The sequence below is a fragment of the Gorilla gorilla genome, chromosome 4 (genome assembly GCF_029281585.2).
Source record: "Gorilla gorilla gorilla isolate KB3781 chromosome 4, NHGRI_mGorGor1-v2.1_pri, whole genome shotgun sequence".
Taxonomy (NCBI): domain Eukaryota; kingdom Metazoa; phylum Chordata; class Mammalia; order Primates; family Hominidae; genus Gorilla; species Gorilla gorilla.
In genome coordinates this window covers 174071198-174085191 of record NC_073228.2, presented here as the reverse complement: position 1 = coordinate 174085191, position 13994 = coordinate 174071198, and the positions used below count along the sequence as shown (strand labels likewise).

The window sequence follows — 13994 nt, the reverse complement described above, 5'->3', positions numbered from 1 at the left end:
TGTGTATGCAGGTGTGTGCATATATATGCATGTGTGTGCATGCATGTGTGCACATGTGTATATCTGTGTGTCTGCATACAGAGGTATGCGTATGTTTACTTCTTACAAAATTGTCTGAAAATCCTCCCTTCCAGTTCTGGCTGAGCTGGTTACAAAGAGGCCTTTCTTGATTGGCAAAATCTCTGATAAATACCTATTCCTGTGAAATGCAAAGAAAGCTGAGCCTGTGTATAAGGAGAGTGACACAAACTAGGACAGAAAAAATGGGCAGGGAGGGGTGGGTGAGATCCAGGCTGGGTCTCCCCGTGGCTGGGGCTCGTGTGGGCCTGGGGGTCAAGGATCATGCACCCCCGGTGCCCCGAGCTGCATATCTGTTCCTGGAGACCCCTGCTTGGCCGACACTCCCCTTTCACTTTAATAACCTTGTGTTTCCACAGACCGGCCCCCCTCTGGGAAAACCCCCCAGCAGCCTCCTGTGCCCCCCCAGAGACCGATGGCCGCCCTCCCGCCCCCAACAGCCGGCCGGAATCACTCGGTAGGCCTCCTCCCGTTCTTTTACAGTACTTGGTGTCCCCTGCAGTTATTTCGTCCGCCAGAGAGAAAAATAAAACTATAAACATCTTTATCTCATTCTAATTTTGTAAGAAAAGATTATAATCTTTTCCCTCGGCTGGGGAAAGGCATACCCAAGCATTCACAAGTGTTTCTTTTTTGGGGTAAAATACGGGTGGTTTTTATTTACTTCCCACTATTTGAGAGAAGTGAAAACTGTAAAATAAACCCAAAGAGAACCGAATTAAGTCCGTGGCACCTACTGGTGTTGTCTGGGTACCGAGCCTTCCTCTCTCCTGCAAAAAGACTTGCGCCACCTTCTGGCCGACACCTGAAATTCCAAGGACAGGAGCCTTCAGACCGGAGGAGACCGAGGTAGCAAACCCCGTTTTCTCCTTCTTCAAGCATACAGCCCGGCCCTTGTGAATCTGAGAAGTTCCCAGAGTGACCCTGAGAAGCTCAGACTAAGGAATTGATAGTTATGAATGTGTTCTCTTCACAAGTTTATCTACAGATGTATATTGCTTTTGAGATTTGAAGACCTTCTTTTGAGATGCAGGATTCACTTATTTAATCAGCAAATATTGTCTGAGCAGCTACTATGTGCCAAGCAGAGTTCTAGGCGTTGGGGATAAAGTGTGAACAAGATAAATAAGGTCCCTGCTTTCATAAAACTCAACTAGGGCTAGTTATCAGACGGTAGACAGATGTCTGAAAGAGATCATTTGAGTAGTTATGTGTGGTTCGGGGGACAGAAGACCAGGTAACATGACGTTATGGGGGGGGGGGGGGAGGTGACAAGGACCTGGGACAGAATGAGCCAGTTGTGGGAAGAGCCAGGAGAAGAACGTTCTAGGCAGAGGGAAACAAGTGTACGGATGCCAAAGAGGGCATAACCTTGAGATTTTCCAGGAACTGCGAGAAGATTCTATGGTAGGGACCCCATGAGTACTGAGAAGGGATCACAGGAAAGAGTTGAGAGGGCAGACATGGGCCAGCTCAGGCAGGGCCTCGCAGGGCATTAACGAGTTTCAATTTTGTTTCTAATGTGATAGGAGCCACTGGAAGTCTTAGCAGGAAAGTGACATGCTCACTCTGCTGCCTGCAGAAAAGAGCTTGCGTGGCAGAGTCTAGAACAGGGAGCTCAGATAGGAGGCTACTGCAGTAGTTCACTGAAGAAAGGGACATGGATGTTTGTAGGCAGAACATGAAGATGAGGAAAAGTGAGCAGATCCAGACAGGTTTTGGGAGTGCCGGCTCTTGCTGATGTATTGGAAGTGCTTCCTAACGTTTGGATCTTTATGCAGCCACTGCCCCCACCCCAGACCAACCACGAAGAACCCAGCAGAAGCAGAAACCACAAAACGGCAAAGCGTGAGTACAAGGGCTGCTCTCTCTTGCCCTGTTCCCACCAGGCACTCCCCTAGCCCCGCCCAACCCCCAGCCGACTGCTTTCTTCTTTTAATTGATGTCAGCCTTTTCCCCTTCCAGTCCCTGCTCCTTCAATAGACAGAAGCACGAAACCTCCCCTAGATCGTTCATTAGCTCCGTTTGATAGAGAACCCTTCACACTAGGTGGGTATGATTCACATTTAATGCATAGTAATAATGATAAGCTGTTATAAAGTGCTTCCTGCATACGTTTCACATGTACCATCTCATTTAACTATGGCCACAATACTAGGAAGTGGAGACTAGTAGAATCATCCTCATTTTACAGATAAGGAAACGGAGACACAAAGAGCTACCTTCCCAAGATCACACAGCTACCAAGTGATGGGAGTAGAGACCAAAACCCATATCAGCCTCATTAGAAAGCTCCTGCTTGCAGCTTCTGGGGGCTGTGCTGCTTCTCTATGTGATGTGGATGATCTGTGTATACAAATCCCATTGTCCTTCAGCCAAGAGGCTTTAGGGTACAGAGAGAGGACCTGAATTGAGACAAAAGGGTTGGGGGAGCTGTTGTCTGCTGCCTTGCCTGCTACTTAATAGCTCACAGACCACAGGGATGTTAGTTTTTCAGAGCTCAATCTCCTAATCTGTAAGGTGGATGTTCTGTACATAGAAAATGCCTTATAAATCCCTAAGGTGCTATTCAAATGTCAGGGATGTTTTTGTTTTAGGTATGCAATTGATCAAACATTGGGTATACCACAGTGCTTTTTCTTCACAATTTACACAGAATATTCTTGGATTGCAGTTACCTTCACGTGGAGCTATTTTCAATTCAATTCTTAGCTACCATTTATTGAGCAACTGCTATGGGGCAAGTGCTCTACCTACCACAAATACACCTACAGTATCGCTAATCCTCACACCAACTCAACAAAGGAGGTGCATTTTTAACCTCACTTCTCAGATGATAAAATTAAGGGTCAAAGAAGTTGAATAATTTGCCTAAATTTGCCTAAATTCGAACACTTGTCTTTCTGACTTCTAAGTGGGGGCTCTTTTCCACCATATCAGGCTGCAGTTGAGGACCCTGGTTTTTAACTTGCTGTGAACTACATGAGTCTGAGGAAGGAACTCTGCAACTGAACGGAAAAGAGCCCAGAATCCCAGCTGCCCCCACCCCTTTCTTGGCTATGCTCTGAGCAAGGCATTTAGCTTTCTGTGGCCTCAATCCCTTTTTGTCTGTCAGCAAAATGACTTTCAGTTCTTGGATATGAGGCTGCTGCTCGCTGCTCTTTCCCCGAACTACATCACAGCTCTGCTGTGTCATGCAAAGCTGTGCTGGCTGGTTTGCCTTGGAATTGTCTGCTGTAGAGAGCTGTATAATTACATGGAAATGAAGATAGATTTGACTTCAGATTCCAACCCTGCTCACTACCATGAGACGAGACATCAGAAAAGTGGAACACTGACATCAAATCCTTCGCAATCACCTCCTGACACAAAAGTTATTCCTTTAAAATATTCTTTTTTTCTATATTTAAAAGCATTTTTAAATGACACACTTTTCTGACAATTTCTGTTTTACCCTTGAATTAGTCCCTTTTCTGTGATGTTTTGGAAGGATTACTGTCTTCTTAAAATGTTTACACTCCACATGAGACTTTTAACATGCTCAGAGAACATGCAAAAATTGGCAAATTTTGCCAGGCATGGTGGCTCATGCCTGTAATCCCAGCACTTTGGGAGGCTGAGGCGGGCAGATCACAACATCAGGAGATGGAGACCATCCTGGCTAACACGGTGAAACCCCGTCTCTACTAAAAATACAAAAAATTAACCAGGCATGGTGGTGGGCACCTGCAGTCCCAGCTACCCAGGAGGCTGAGGCAGGAGAATGGCGTGAACCTGGGAGGCAGAGCTTGCAGTGAGCCGAGATCGTGCCACTGCACTCCAGCCTGGGCGACAGAGCGAGACTCTGTCTCAAAAAAAAAAAAAAATTGGCAAATTTTGAAATACTTATTCAGGCCAAAGAATATAAATGTAAGTTTCCTGGGTGCCCCTCTAAAGTAGAGGTTCCACCCCAAACCAAACTTTTATAAGCATCTTTTATACCGTCAAAACTCTCCCCATTACCAGCAAGCTCCGTTTTATTTTTATTTTTTTATTTTTAGTTTTTTTTGAGTCAGGGTCTCACTATGTCACCTAGGCTGGAGTGCAGTGACAGCATCATAGCTCATTATAGCCTCAAACTCCTCGGGTCAAGCAATCCTTCTCCAGCCTCCCAAGGGGCTGAGGTTACAGGTGCATGTCCCCATGCCTGGCTAATTTTTAAATATTCTGTAGAGACTGGGGTTTCCCTGTGTTCACCAGGCTGATCTTGAACTCCTGGCCTCAAGTGATTCTCCTGTCTTGGCCTCCCAACAGGCATGAGCCACCGCACTCAGTGTCAGTAAGCTCTTCACAGTGAAGCAATATTCTTATCATGGGCCTGGCATGTACTTGGTCCTTAAAGAATAAATCACGTTGTGAAAATACAACTCCAGGGAGATAATATCACCATTCGCCATAGGGCGTTAACTGTGCCTGGGTGTGGAAGGAAGGGAAAGAAAGGCGAGTTAACTAACAATTGTCAGCCCGCATGGACCATATCAAAGTCAAAATAAAAACGTAGAGGAAAATCTCTAAATTTGTTTTATTTAGGAAGAAAGAATTGCAATTTGGGGCAATTGGTCCTCAAGGTCTTCAGTATGTCTGAAGAACAAAAAGAAGATTGGAAGTTTTATAAAAAGGAGAAGTGTTACAATATCGCTCGTTGAGAAAGTTCATCGGTTCTGGGGGCTGGCAAGTTTTGATTGGTGAGCAATGGCAGAGGGCAAAATTAATCTTCGAGTTGCAGCAGATTATTTCAGCAACTGCTAGATGAAACTGCTGTTTCAGGAAACAGCAGGCACTTTCAGCAGCCAACCTCACATAGAATCACATTTCTGGAGCAATGTTATGTGTCCTGAGTGCTTTTCCCTCTGGCTTCTCGACTCTGTTTTCCTTGGAGGTGATAGAATTCCCAATTTGTATGATCAACTTTCACAATCAAGTGCCTGATCCTGCATGCAAATTGTCACCCAATTCTTATGGCAAACCTCTAGAGTTTTAGTCTATAATCTTCATTTTAGAGATGATAACATTGGGATTCAAAAACCTTAAATAACTTGTTCTTGGTCATGTAGGATTTGCTTCTAGACCTGGTTGAATTTTCTTAGTAATACTTTCATCACATTGAAGACAAAGGGCATATTTATTCTAGGGGACTTTAGATAGAATACAAATTAAATTACTTTGAATAACTTTGTGATGCACAATTATCAAGTACACCTGGCATTTCTTCAGGGAGCCTGAATATCATCCGTTCTAGAAGAAAAGCAAAACAAACAAACAATACTAACAAAAAACAAGCAGACAAAAAAGATTTGCAGCATACCAGGAGAATCTCCTGAAATGCTCTCCCCAAGTGAAAAGTTTTTTCAGAAACTAAGTGGAGTGCTCCATTTAATATCAAGTGTTTCACAGAATTGGATAAAAGTTACCCTCTCCGCGGCAAGTGGATTTATTTCAGATATAAAAATAAAACTTAGGCTGCAGAAGAAACACTTTGGCCAATTAAAGAGGCATAAAATCCCAAGGAAACATTAATCCTTTTGATCATCAGTTATATAAAAGAAAATGTGATTTTATTTAAAAAAAGCACAGACTCCACAACACTACTTGTATGTACACAAAGCTGTGTGGCCTTCAAATTAAATGGTCAAGCCATTTAATTTCTCTGAGCTTATAAAATTTGGTGGTCTCTGACGGACTCTTCCTAGTCTGAAGTTTCTGATTCTTTAATGCTTAAACCCCATCAACCCCCAAAAGGGTTCAGGCTCGTAGTTTCATCGAACTGTGTTTTTAAACCTCATGCTTATGAAGTTCTGAACTCATGGCCCATCTGCTCTCTGTCATTTACAGGAAAGAAACCACCATTTTCTGACAAGGTAAGCTGTGAACTTGTTTTTTGGTTGTGTTTATTTGTTTCACATCTTGTCCTTATTCTTTGAAAAGTGCTTGGACACTCATACATTTTTCCTCCTGTCTTGCAGCCCTTGATTCCGGCGGGAAGGTAAGACTGTTGCATCTACATGAGGGTACATGGGACGTTCTGTAGAACTCTGCCTCGGCAAAGTTTGTTTCTCACACATCCTTTTCCTGAACTCCACAGGCCACTCGGGGAGCATTTACCCAAGATTCAAAAGCCTCCTTTACCACCGACCACGGAAAGACATGAAAGGAGCAGCCCCCTGCCAGGGAAGAAGCCACCTGTGCCAAAGTAATTGTCTGGTGTTGTTTGAGCTTGTCACTCAGAGTGGCCAGCAGACAGGCTGCCCTGTGCTGACTCTGCAGTGGGAACCGAGGCTCCTCGGTGCTCCCGGGCAGGGTGGGCCTTTTTTTTGCTGTGGCTTGAGGGATGTTCAGGCTTCACAGGTTGGCTATGAAGGATCAGGGTCTCTTTGAAGGAAATGGACTCTACTGAGAAATGAGTAGAGTGACATCTAATCAAGAGTAAGGGGTGACCGCTGTTTTTAGAGATTCCAGTCAAATATTTCATTGAGTTTTCCAACCTCGTTATAGCAAAGCCTTCACAGTGCATAGGAACTGTACTCACCATTTTATTTTTCAATACAGGTAGCAGAGAGGAAATGGTTGGGGGAGGTTTTTCAGGTCACCGCAAGTGTCTTCCTTACTGCTCAACCACATTTGATAATTGCAGAATACTGAGCTCTGCCTTAGTATTTTTAGCTTTGCTGTGAAGTAGTTTTCAGCCTATTTACCAAATGGCGCACATGTACCTGGGGTTAAGGCCAACCTTGCTACTTGCAAAGAATACAACCAAAGCTTCCATCTCATTTGTGAATCAGGGGTCATAACTATCGCCCTTGCTTGGCTGTTGTGAGGATTAAATTAGGACCAGGGCTAAAGTGTGCCAAAAAACCTCCTCAGTAATGGAGTTTGATAACATTTTAGTGTAATGTTTTTAAAAAATCAAAATAAATGCAGCAAACTCATAAGAAACAAAATTCCAAAATTTTAAATAAACACAGAATGAGATGATGATGTGTGAAGCGTCTGACACACAGGAGGTGTTCAACAAATTGTCCAGCTCTTCCCCTTCTCCCCAGAGAGGACATTATATGGCCCAGGCAGTGCAGATGCCTGTCGCAGCCCTAAGGCAGCTGTCCCCAAGTCCGTTTGACTAGCTCATTCATCTGGGCAAAGTGTACCAAGCCCCCTTTGGAATAGTCCCAAAGCAGCAACATTTTCTAATTGTCTTCTCTTTACACCAAGGTGGGCCCTGAGAGGGCTGTTTTAAAACAAGAGCAAGGGAGAATATTACCTAAAATGTTTTCATTTCTTGGGAAAAACAACAGCTCAGTAAAATTTAATAGCTACTAAAGAGTTAGTTTGCTGACTAAAGCACATATATGTGTGTGTGTGCGTGTGTGTATATATACATATAGTGTGTGTGTACATATACATATAGAGTATGTATATATACAGTATATATGTGTATATATATACAGTATATATGTATATATATATATACAGTGTGTATATATATATATACACTGTATATATATATATACAATGTGTATATATATGTATATATATATACAATGTGTATATATGTATATATATATACAGTGTGTATATATATATGCATATATATATATACAGTGTGCATATATATATATACACACACATAATTATTTGCTGCATTAGTTACGCAGAACAAAGGTTTGCCTAGCTCAGCTGGCAATGATGGCAGAACATGGAGTAACCAGATCTCCCTTCCACCCCCTCTCCCCTGCTCTTTGGGGGTCTGTTGCTTCCCATCTTCCCTAGGCTCAGTGGGTTCGATTTCTCATTATTCAATGAAGCAAAACTGTATTCTAAGGCTGGCTCTTTGAAACTCTTCATGCTCAGTTCTTTTTATTTGCCCTAATTCATTTCAGGCATGGATGGGGACCAGACAGAAGAGAGAATGTAAGTACAAAATGTCAGTTTGTAAGTGCTTGATACAGGGAAAAGAAGCGTAGGCTCTTAGGAGGTTGGGACTCCATCCACCTTGGCCTTGGCCCAGCACCTGGAGCAGGTCCTGCAACCAGGGTTCTTGTCTCTTAAGGGCTGGTGCCTCTGGCTTTGGGCCTTGGTCATTGTCTGGAGCCCATCATGCTGTGTTGTTTAGCTCATGTCCCTCTAAGAGCTCCCAGAGTGGCTGGCTTAATTGCAGCCCCATTACCAGGGGCTGGTAATTACAGGGCACAAGGAGAAAAAGAGGATAAAGTACGGGAAGGCCAGAAGTTTGGACCATGCCTAAATTTCCAAGGCTACTGTTTTCCTTTTCAATACTTCCACAACCTGAAAAAGAGGGGAAATAGCATTTCTTGAATGCTTACCATGTGCACATTGCCATGCTACTTAAATATGACCAGTTGTCCCTGTTTGCGAGGGATGCTGTCAGTTTTAGCACTGAAAAGTCCCGTGTCCCAAGAACTATCTCCATCCCAGGAAAACCAGGATAGTTGAGTATTTCTTGCTTTACATATGAGTATAATGAACCCATAAGGAAACATCTTTTCTCTTTTATGGAGAGGAAATTGAGGCTCAGAAGGAATAAGATGCTCTTTGCAAATTGCATGCTTATAAAGAGCCAGGATCTGAACCCAGATCTGCTGAGTTTCTCTACACCATAAGCCCTCTGAAGGCCATCAGACCCCTGCTGTCATTCAAGGGCTCAGCCCAAAAGCGCCTGCTATTTTGCAGCTCTGTGCTAGATGCTGTGCTTGTTCCGATGAAGTGCTGAGATCTTATGGAGGCAGGCACACTCGCAACCCCTCATGCCAGACAGCATGCAATCACGGGATGCTCTGTGGGGCTGAGGGAAGAAAGTGTCCCGTGTAGCTCAAGGAGCCAGCGGTGACTTCCTAGAGGATGTGAGGTTTATGCTGGTCATTGAATGATAGGGAGGGCATAGAATAGAGTCGTTCTTAAAGAAAGCCCATGGGGATTCCCCTCAGGAGTGTCCTGAGCAGGTGGATACCAGTGCTCACGGAGGCTGCAGGGACAGTGAGAACAGTAGCTTGGCTGCAGAGATAGGAACAAGGCAGAGGTAAGGCTGGACAGTGAGGATAACATCACATTCCAGGTTCCCTGTCTCTGGAAGGATTGACACTTGTGCTCATGAGAATCTGGGAGTTGTATTTTCTGGAACCAGAGGGAATATACTTGCAAAAGTATTGAAGAGTGATTTTGTCGTGTGGGGTTTGTGAGCCCATGTGTGTTTATTTATGCAGCTCTTTGCTGGGACTCCCAGTTGGCCAACTGGGATGAATGATTTTGACTGTGGCCTTTTTCGCCTTCTCTCAGTGTGTGATAGGATTGATGATGGCAAACTTTTATTAAAGAGCACTTAACACAAGCCAGGCACAAGTAGTAGCTAATTTAATCCTTCTAACAACACTTTGAGAAAGATGCTGTTTCATCATTACAGATCTGGCCTAACTAAACAAGTTCAAGCTGGCCCTTTTGGTCTACTAGTTGGTGGCAACATCATTTTTTCTCTTTGAACCTCATTTCTTATCTGAGTGGAAGAGAAAATAGCCCCTCCCTTGTCTAATTTCCCAAGGTTGCTCTGAAGATAAAAATGGTGAGGGTTGTAGAGGAACCTTGTAAGCCACCGTATAAATATGGTCTTATTGATCAGAAGAAGAGTGGCCATTGCAAAAGAGAGCCAAAAAGAAGACTGAGCTTTGGTCAGACATATTTGGGGTTGAATCCATCTCTGCAACTCCTGGCAAGCTAAGGAAGCTTCCTCAGCATCATGCTTTTGTAAAATGAGGATGTTAAATTTTTGGGGGGTCACTAGGGGAACTGAATGAAATCTTGTGTATGAATCTTTTGGACACATTGTAGATATTGCCAATATTATTACATCTTTGGGCCCTTTTAGGCACCTCAGAATCTATTTCATGCTGAGTATATGAGGAGAGTCTCATACTGGAATGCCCTTAGATGACTGTTTGTATTAAGAAATTGTAAAACACTTAGCAACTTCTATTATTCTCCACAGTATATTTATTATGAGGATGTATAACTGCCAGAGAAAGAAACAGATACTTATTTGATTTATTTGATTGAGAAATGCAGTTTTTATTTTAAGAATTGTATTTTGATGATAGCTTAATATCTTTTTTTTTCTTCCCCTTCCCAGGATGAAGATGATGGTATGTTCGGAAACACATTCTTACAGCCTATAACTCATTCTTTCATTTTCCTGCTCAGGCATTCAAGTGGAATTGTTTAGTACAGGAACCCCATAGAATCAATTATAAGTCTTAAATTAGTATTAAGTAGACTTATGTCAATTGGCATACTGCATAACTATAGTAAAATGGATTACTTGGTTAGATTACCGAAGAAGACTAAATTCATGTGTAACAGTGCAGATTATTTAATCGTATCACAAAATGTAAAATTGCATGCATGGTTTGATGGAAACATTTCTCACATTTATGTCTTCTAACACACGTGGGTAAAGAATCAGTAACTGCCAATGAATGAGATAGCATAAAATTTTGACTTTCATAAAACAAAACTTGTAAATCATTTCTGAAATTTATAAGGTTTCCAGCTGACAATTTTCTGCCAAGTTAACATTTCAAAAATGAAAAACAAAATCAATGTGTATTTGAGAGTATCATCTAGATCTGCGCCCCTTTGTAAATGGATTCTATGGTGGTTAAGTCATCTAGAAACATCCTGAGAGCAAGGTTCCATCCTACTACTTCCTAATTACATCTGATTTGCTGGATTTTTGTGTCCTCTTTATACTAGCTGTTTCTAACTGGGGGCGGTTATGGAATGTTTCTTAGTGACAGCTGGGGCCTGCCAATCTCATTCATTGTTTTCTACTTCTGCACAGTGCATCAAAGACCTTTGCCCCAGCCAGCACTACTTCCTATGAGCTCCAACACTTTCCCTTCGAGATCTACTAAGCCAAGTCCCATGAACTCTCTCCCATCCTCTCACATGCCTGGAGCATTCTCAGAAAGGTTTGTGGCTCTGTCATGAAATTCTAGCTTAATATAATGTTTAGGTCCATCCAGTACTGAAGTAATGCCAGGCAGATTGAGGAAGAAGGAAATGACAGGTAGATAGTAGGGTCTGAACATTTTGGGTCTTAAGACATAAAACCAAACTGAGCATTAAGAACGATATGTTAATCCACCAGTGTCCTCTGGGTCTCTGCTTGAGGTGAGAGGGGTGAGGAATTGACTTCCTCCTTGATCCCTCCAGATAGAATGGGCCTTTTGGTAGAAAACAAAGAATATTTTCACTTTATGAGTTCAAACAAACAACAATAATTAAGAAACCCACTTAGTCTAAGTACTTGAAGTTCATCTGCATCTTGGTTGGGGAGACTGAGAAAATGCGCCTCGTGCTTGGCTGATGCTAGGAATTCATTGCAGGCTCTGTCCTCTTGTTTTCTCAGTAGCAGCTGTGTTTCTCAGGGCTGGTATGAGGCTGCCCAGGGGCAGATGCATGAACAGGAGAAAGGCCCAGTCATTATCCCCAAACAAGCCCACGGGCAGCCTGTGGTGTCCCCCAAGTCCTCCAGCCCTGCAGGCTCACCTTCTCCCTTAATATTCAAGGAGAGAAGCCAAGATCCTTCCCTAATATTGTAGAAAACTCAACCACCCACAAGACTCATCTACCCCCACCAACTCCTAGCAGGATTCTCACAATGTTTCCTCTGCCCTGGGACCCTCTGGCTCTGAGTTTCTGCTGCTCTTCTCCCTCTTCCCGCTGGCATCTGCTGCCCTTGTCTGCTGACCCTCCTGCTGCTTTCCTCCATGCTAGCCCCAACCCCATCCTTCATTTGCACAAAATCCCACTCACACAAGGTTGCTGTGCAGAGCAGACTTTTCCCAAAGGTTTGGACTGATGGGTGCAGGAGTTGCTGCTCAGTGTGGAGGGAACAGACAGCATTTCAGGGCCCTCTGGGCCCGCCTCCCCACCCCAGCCCTGCAAATGCTATCACCCTCTGCTGCAGAGCCCACCTAACATGCACTTCCCTTCTCACCTGGCTTACTCTCTCCTTGCAGACCCTAAGCCCCGGGGATTCACTGCTCACCAAACACAAGCCCATTAATATAATTTCCTAGCAAAAGGGAAGTCTTCTGAGAAGAGGACTTCTGTATTCTCCCAACTCAAAGAGCTCAAGTTGCAGCCAATTTTTAAAGTAACTGTTAAGTGCCCTTTACCCAGTTGAATGTTGTTGCTGTTCTGCTTTATAAAGCTTGTTAGACTTTGGCATGGTCCACAGCGGAATGTAGTTCCATTCCCTGTGTTCTGTGTTCTGTCCCTGTGCCCAGCCCCCATGGTTTTGGAGGCAGCAGGGAAAATGATACCAAATCAAGAAGCATTTGCAGCCTGGCTTCCCTAACCCAGCTCCCCTGTCTGGCCCCTTCACCCCAATCCAAATAAATTTTGTTCTTTTTCTGTCTCCTCAGTAACAGCAGTTTTCCACAGAGTGCCTCCCTGCCGCCATACTTCTCTCAAGGTTTGTACTCTGGGCTTTTGTGACGTGCTTCAGCCATCATGCCTTTATGACTGGATCCCTAACCTGTCCCAAAAGCTTTCGACAAGGGTTTTATTGTTTCCTGAAAGCATCTGATTTCCTCATTCAACATTTAATTCAGTGTCTGCAGTGTGCCAAGGGCTGTTGGAATGATAGGATAGTACCTAAAACGCAACACACACACACACACACACGTATACATATACATGCCCATACACACATGCACACACACATGCATACACATGTACACATATATACACGTGCACACAGGTATACACATACACACATACACAATACATGCACACACATGCACATGCATACACACATACACACATGGACACACCTACACACACTTCACCAGGAAGCCAGCCCTCATCCCCAATCTTCCTGTGCAGAACTATTCCTCCGGCTCCGGTTTCCCTACGGAATCCTCAGAATCCTGTTTGCCTTTCTCTGCAGTTTTAGATTTCCATGATCAATCTGTCCATGGTTGTGAGTTGGGGAGCATGTTCAAAATACAAACTAAGAGATCTTAACCTCACAGATTCCGATTCAGTAAGTCCGGAGTGAAGTCAGGGACCTGTGTTTTTAGTAATACCACCTCTGGACGTCCGTGATTAGTATTCGCTTAGAGTGTTCTGCAACTTGAACGTGCATACAGATCACCTGGGAATTGTGTTAACATGCAGATTCTAATTCAGGAGGTCTGGGGTGAGGCCTGAGTTTCTGAATTTCTAACATATTCCATGTGATGCTGTGACTGCTGGTTCATGAACCACTTTGAAAGGCACCGGGGCAGGACTAATTTGTGTTTTTTATTGTTAAAGACTTGCAAGTGACAGGCACTTGGTAGGCACTTTAAAAATGCTTGTCGAATGAGCATCAAATGACTGGGGAAAGTTACCCAACTCTAGCAAGTAGCATTCCAGGAAACTGGCTTAGCATTGCCAGATTTTCCAATTTTTTCTCAAGAAAAGTGAAATTATTTGATTTTTAAATGTTGACTTAAATTTTTTTAAAAATGCTGTGAAGAACAACAACAAAAAAAGCCACTTTTTTTGCAGTCATGTTCCACGTGTGGTGTGTGCACGGGCCAGTGTGTGTTCAGTAGAAAACTATGTTAGTAAATGTGAGTTGATAGCCTGAGAATCAACATTTTTTCCAAGAACACATCTAGGGTATTCAGTTGGATGCATCATTCTATAGAGGGGCGAGATCCCATTGCTGACGCCAGTGGCACCCACTAAGTTTTCAATGTTTTCTAAGCATTTGAGGTTATGGTGGTGTCCACGTTCACCACATGGTTTTCACAGTTTCTCGCCCAATCCCTAATTTTCCACAATCCCCAAAATTCACTGTGTTTTGCAAACACACA

The 13994-nt window shown here is 43.5% G+C and overlaps 1 protein-coding gene across 1 annotated transcript in view; it reads left to right on the top strand.

Moving 5' to 3' along the window:
- LCP2 (lymphocyte cytosolic protein 2) overlaps window positions 1-13994 on the top strand; it is a 49860-nt gene that overhangs the window by 28851 nt on the left and 7015 nt on the right. Inside the window, exons 8-17 of the mRNA XM_004042974.5 lie at window positions 438-535; window positions 1860-1926; window positions 2044-2127; window positions 5950-5975; window positions 6081-6100; window positions 6200-6307; window positions 7992-8022; window positions 10250-10262; window positions 10961-11090; window positions 12552-12601. Coding sequence (XP_004043022.1) covers window positions 438-535; window positions 1860-1926; window positions 2044-2127; window positions 5950-5975; window positions 6081-6100; window positions 6200-6307; window positions 7992-8022; window positions 10250-10262; window positions 10961-11090; window positions 12552-12601 — 627 coding nt within the window. The remainder of the gene's footprint in view (window positions 1-437; window positions 536-1859; window positions 1927-2043; window positions 2128-5949; window positions 5976-6080; window positions 6101-6199; window positions 6308-7991; window positions 8023-10249; window positions 10263-10960; window positions 11091-12551; window positions 12602-13994) is intronic.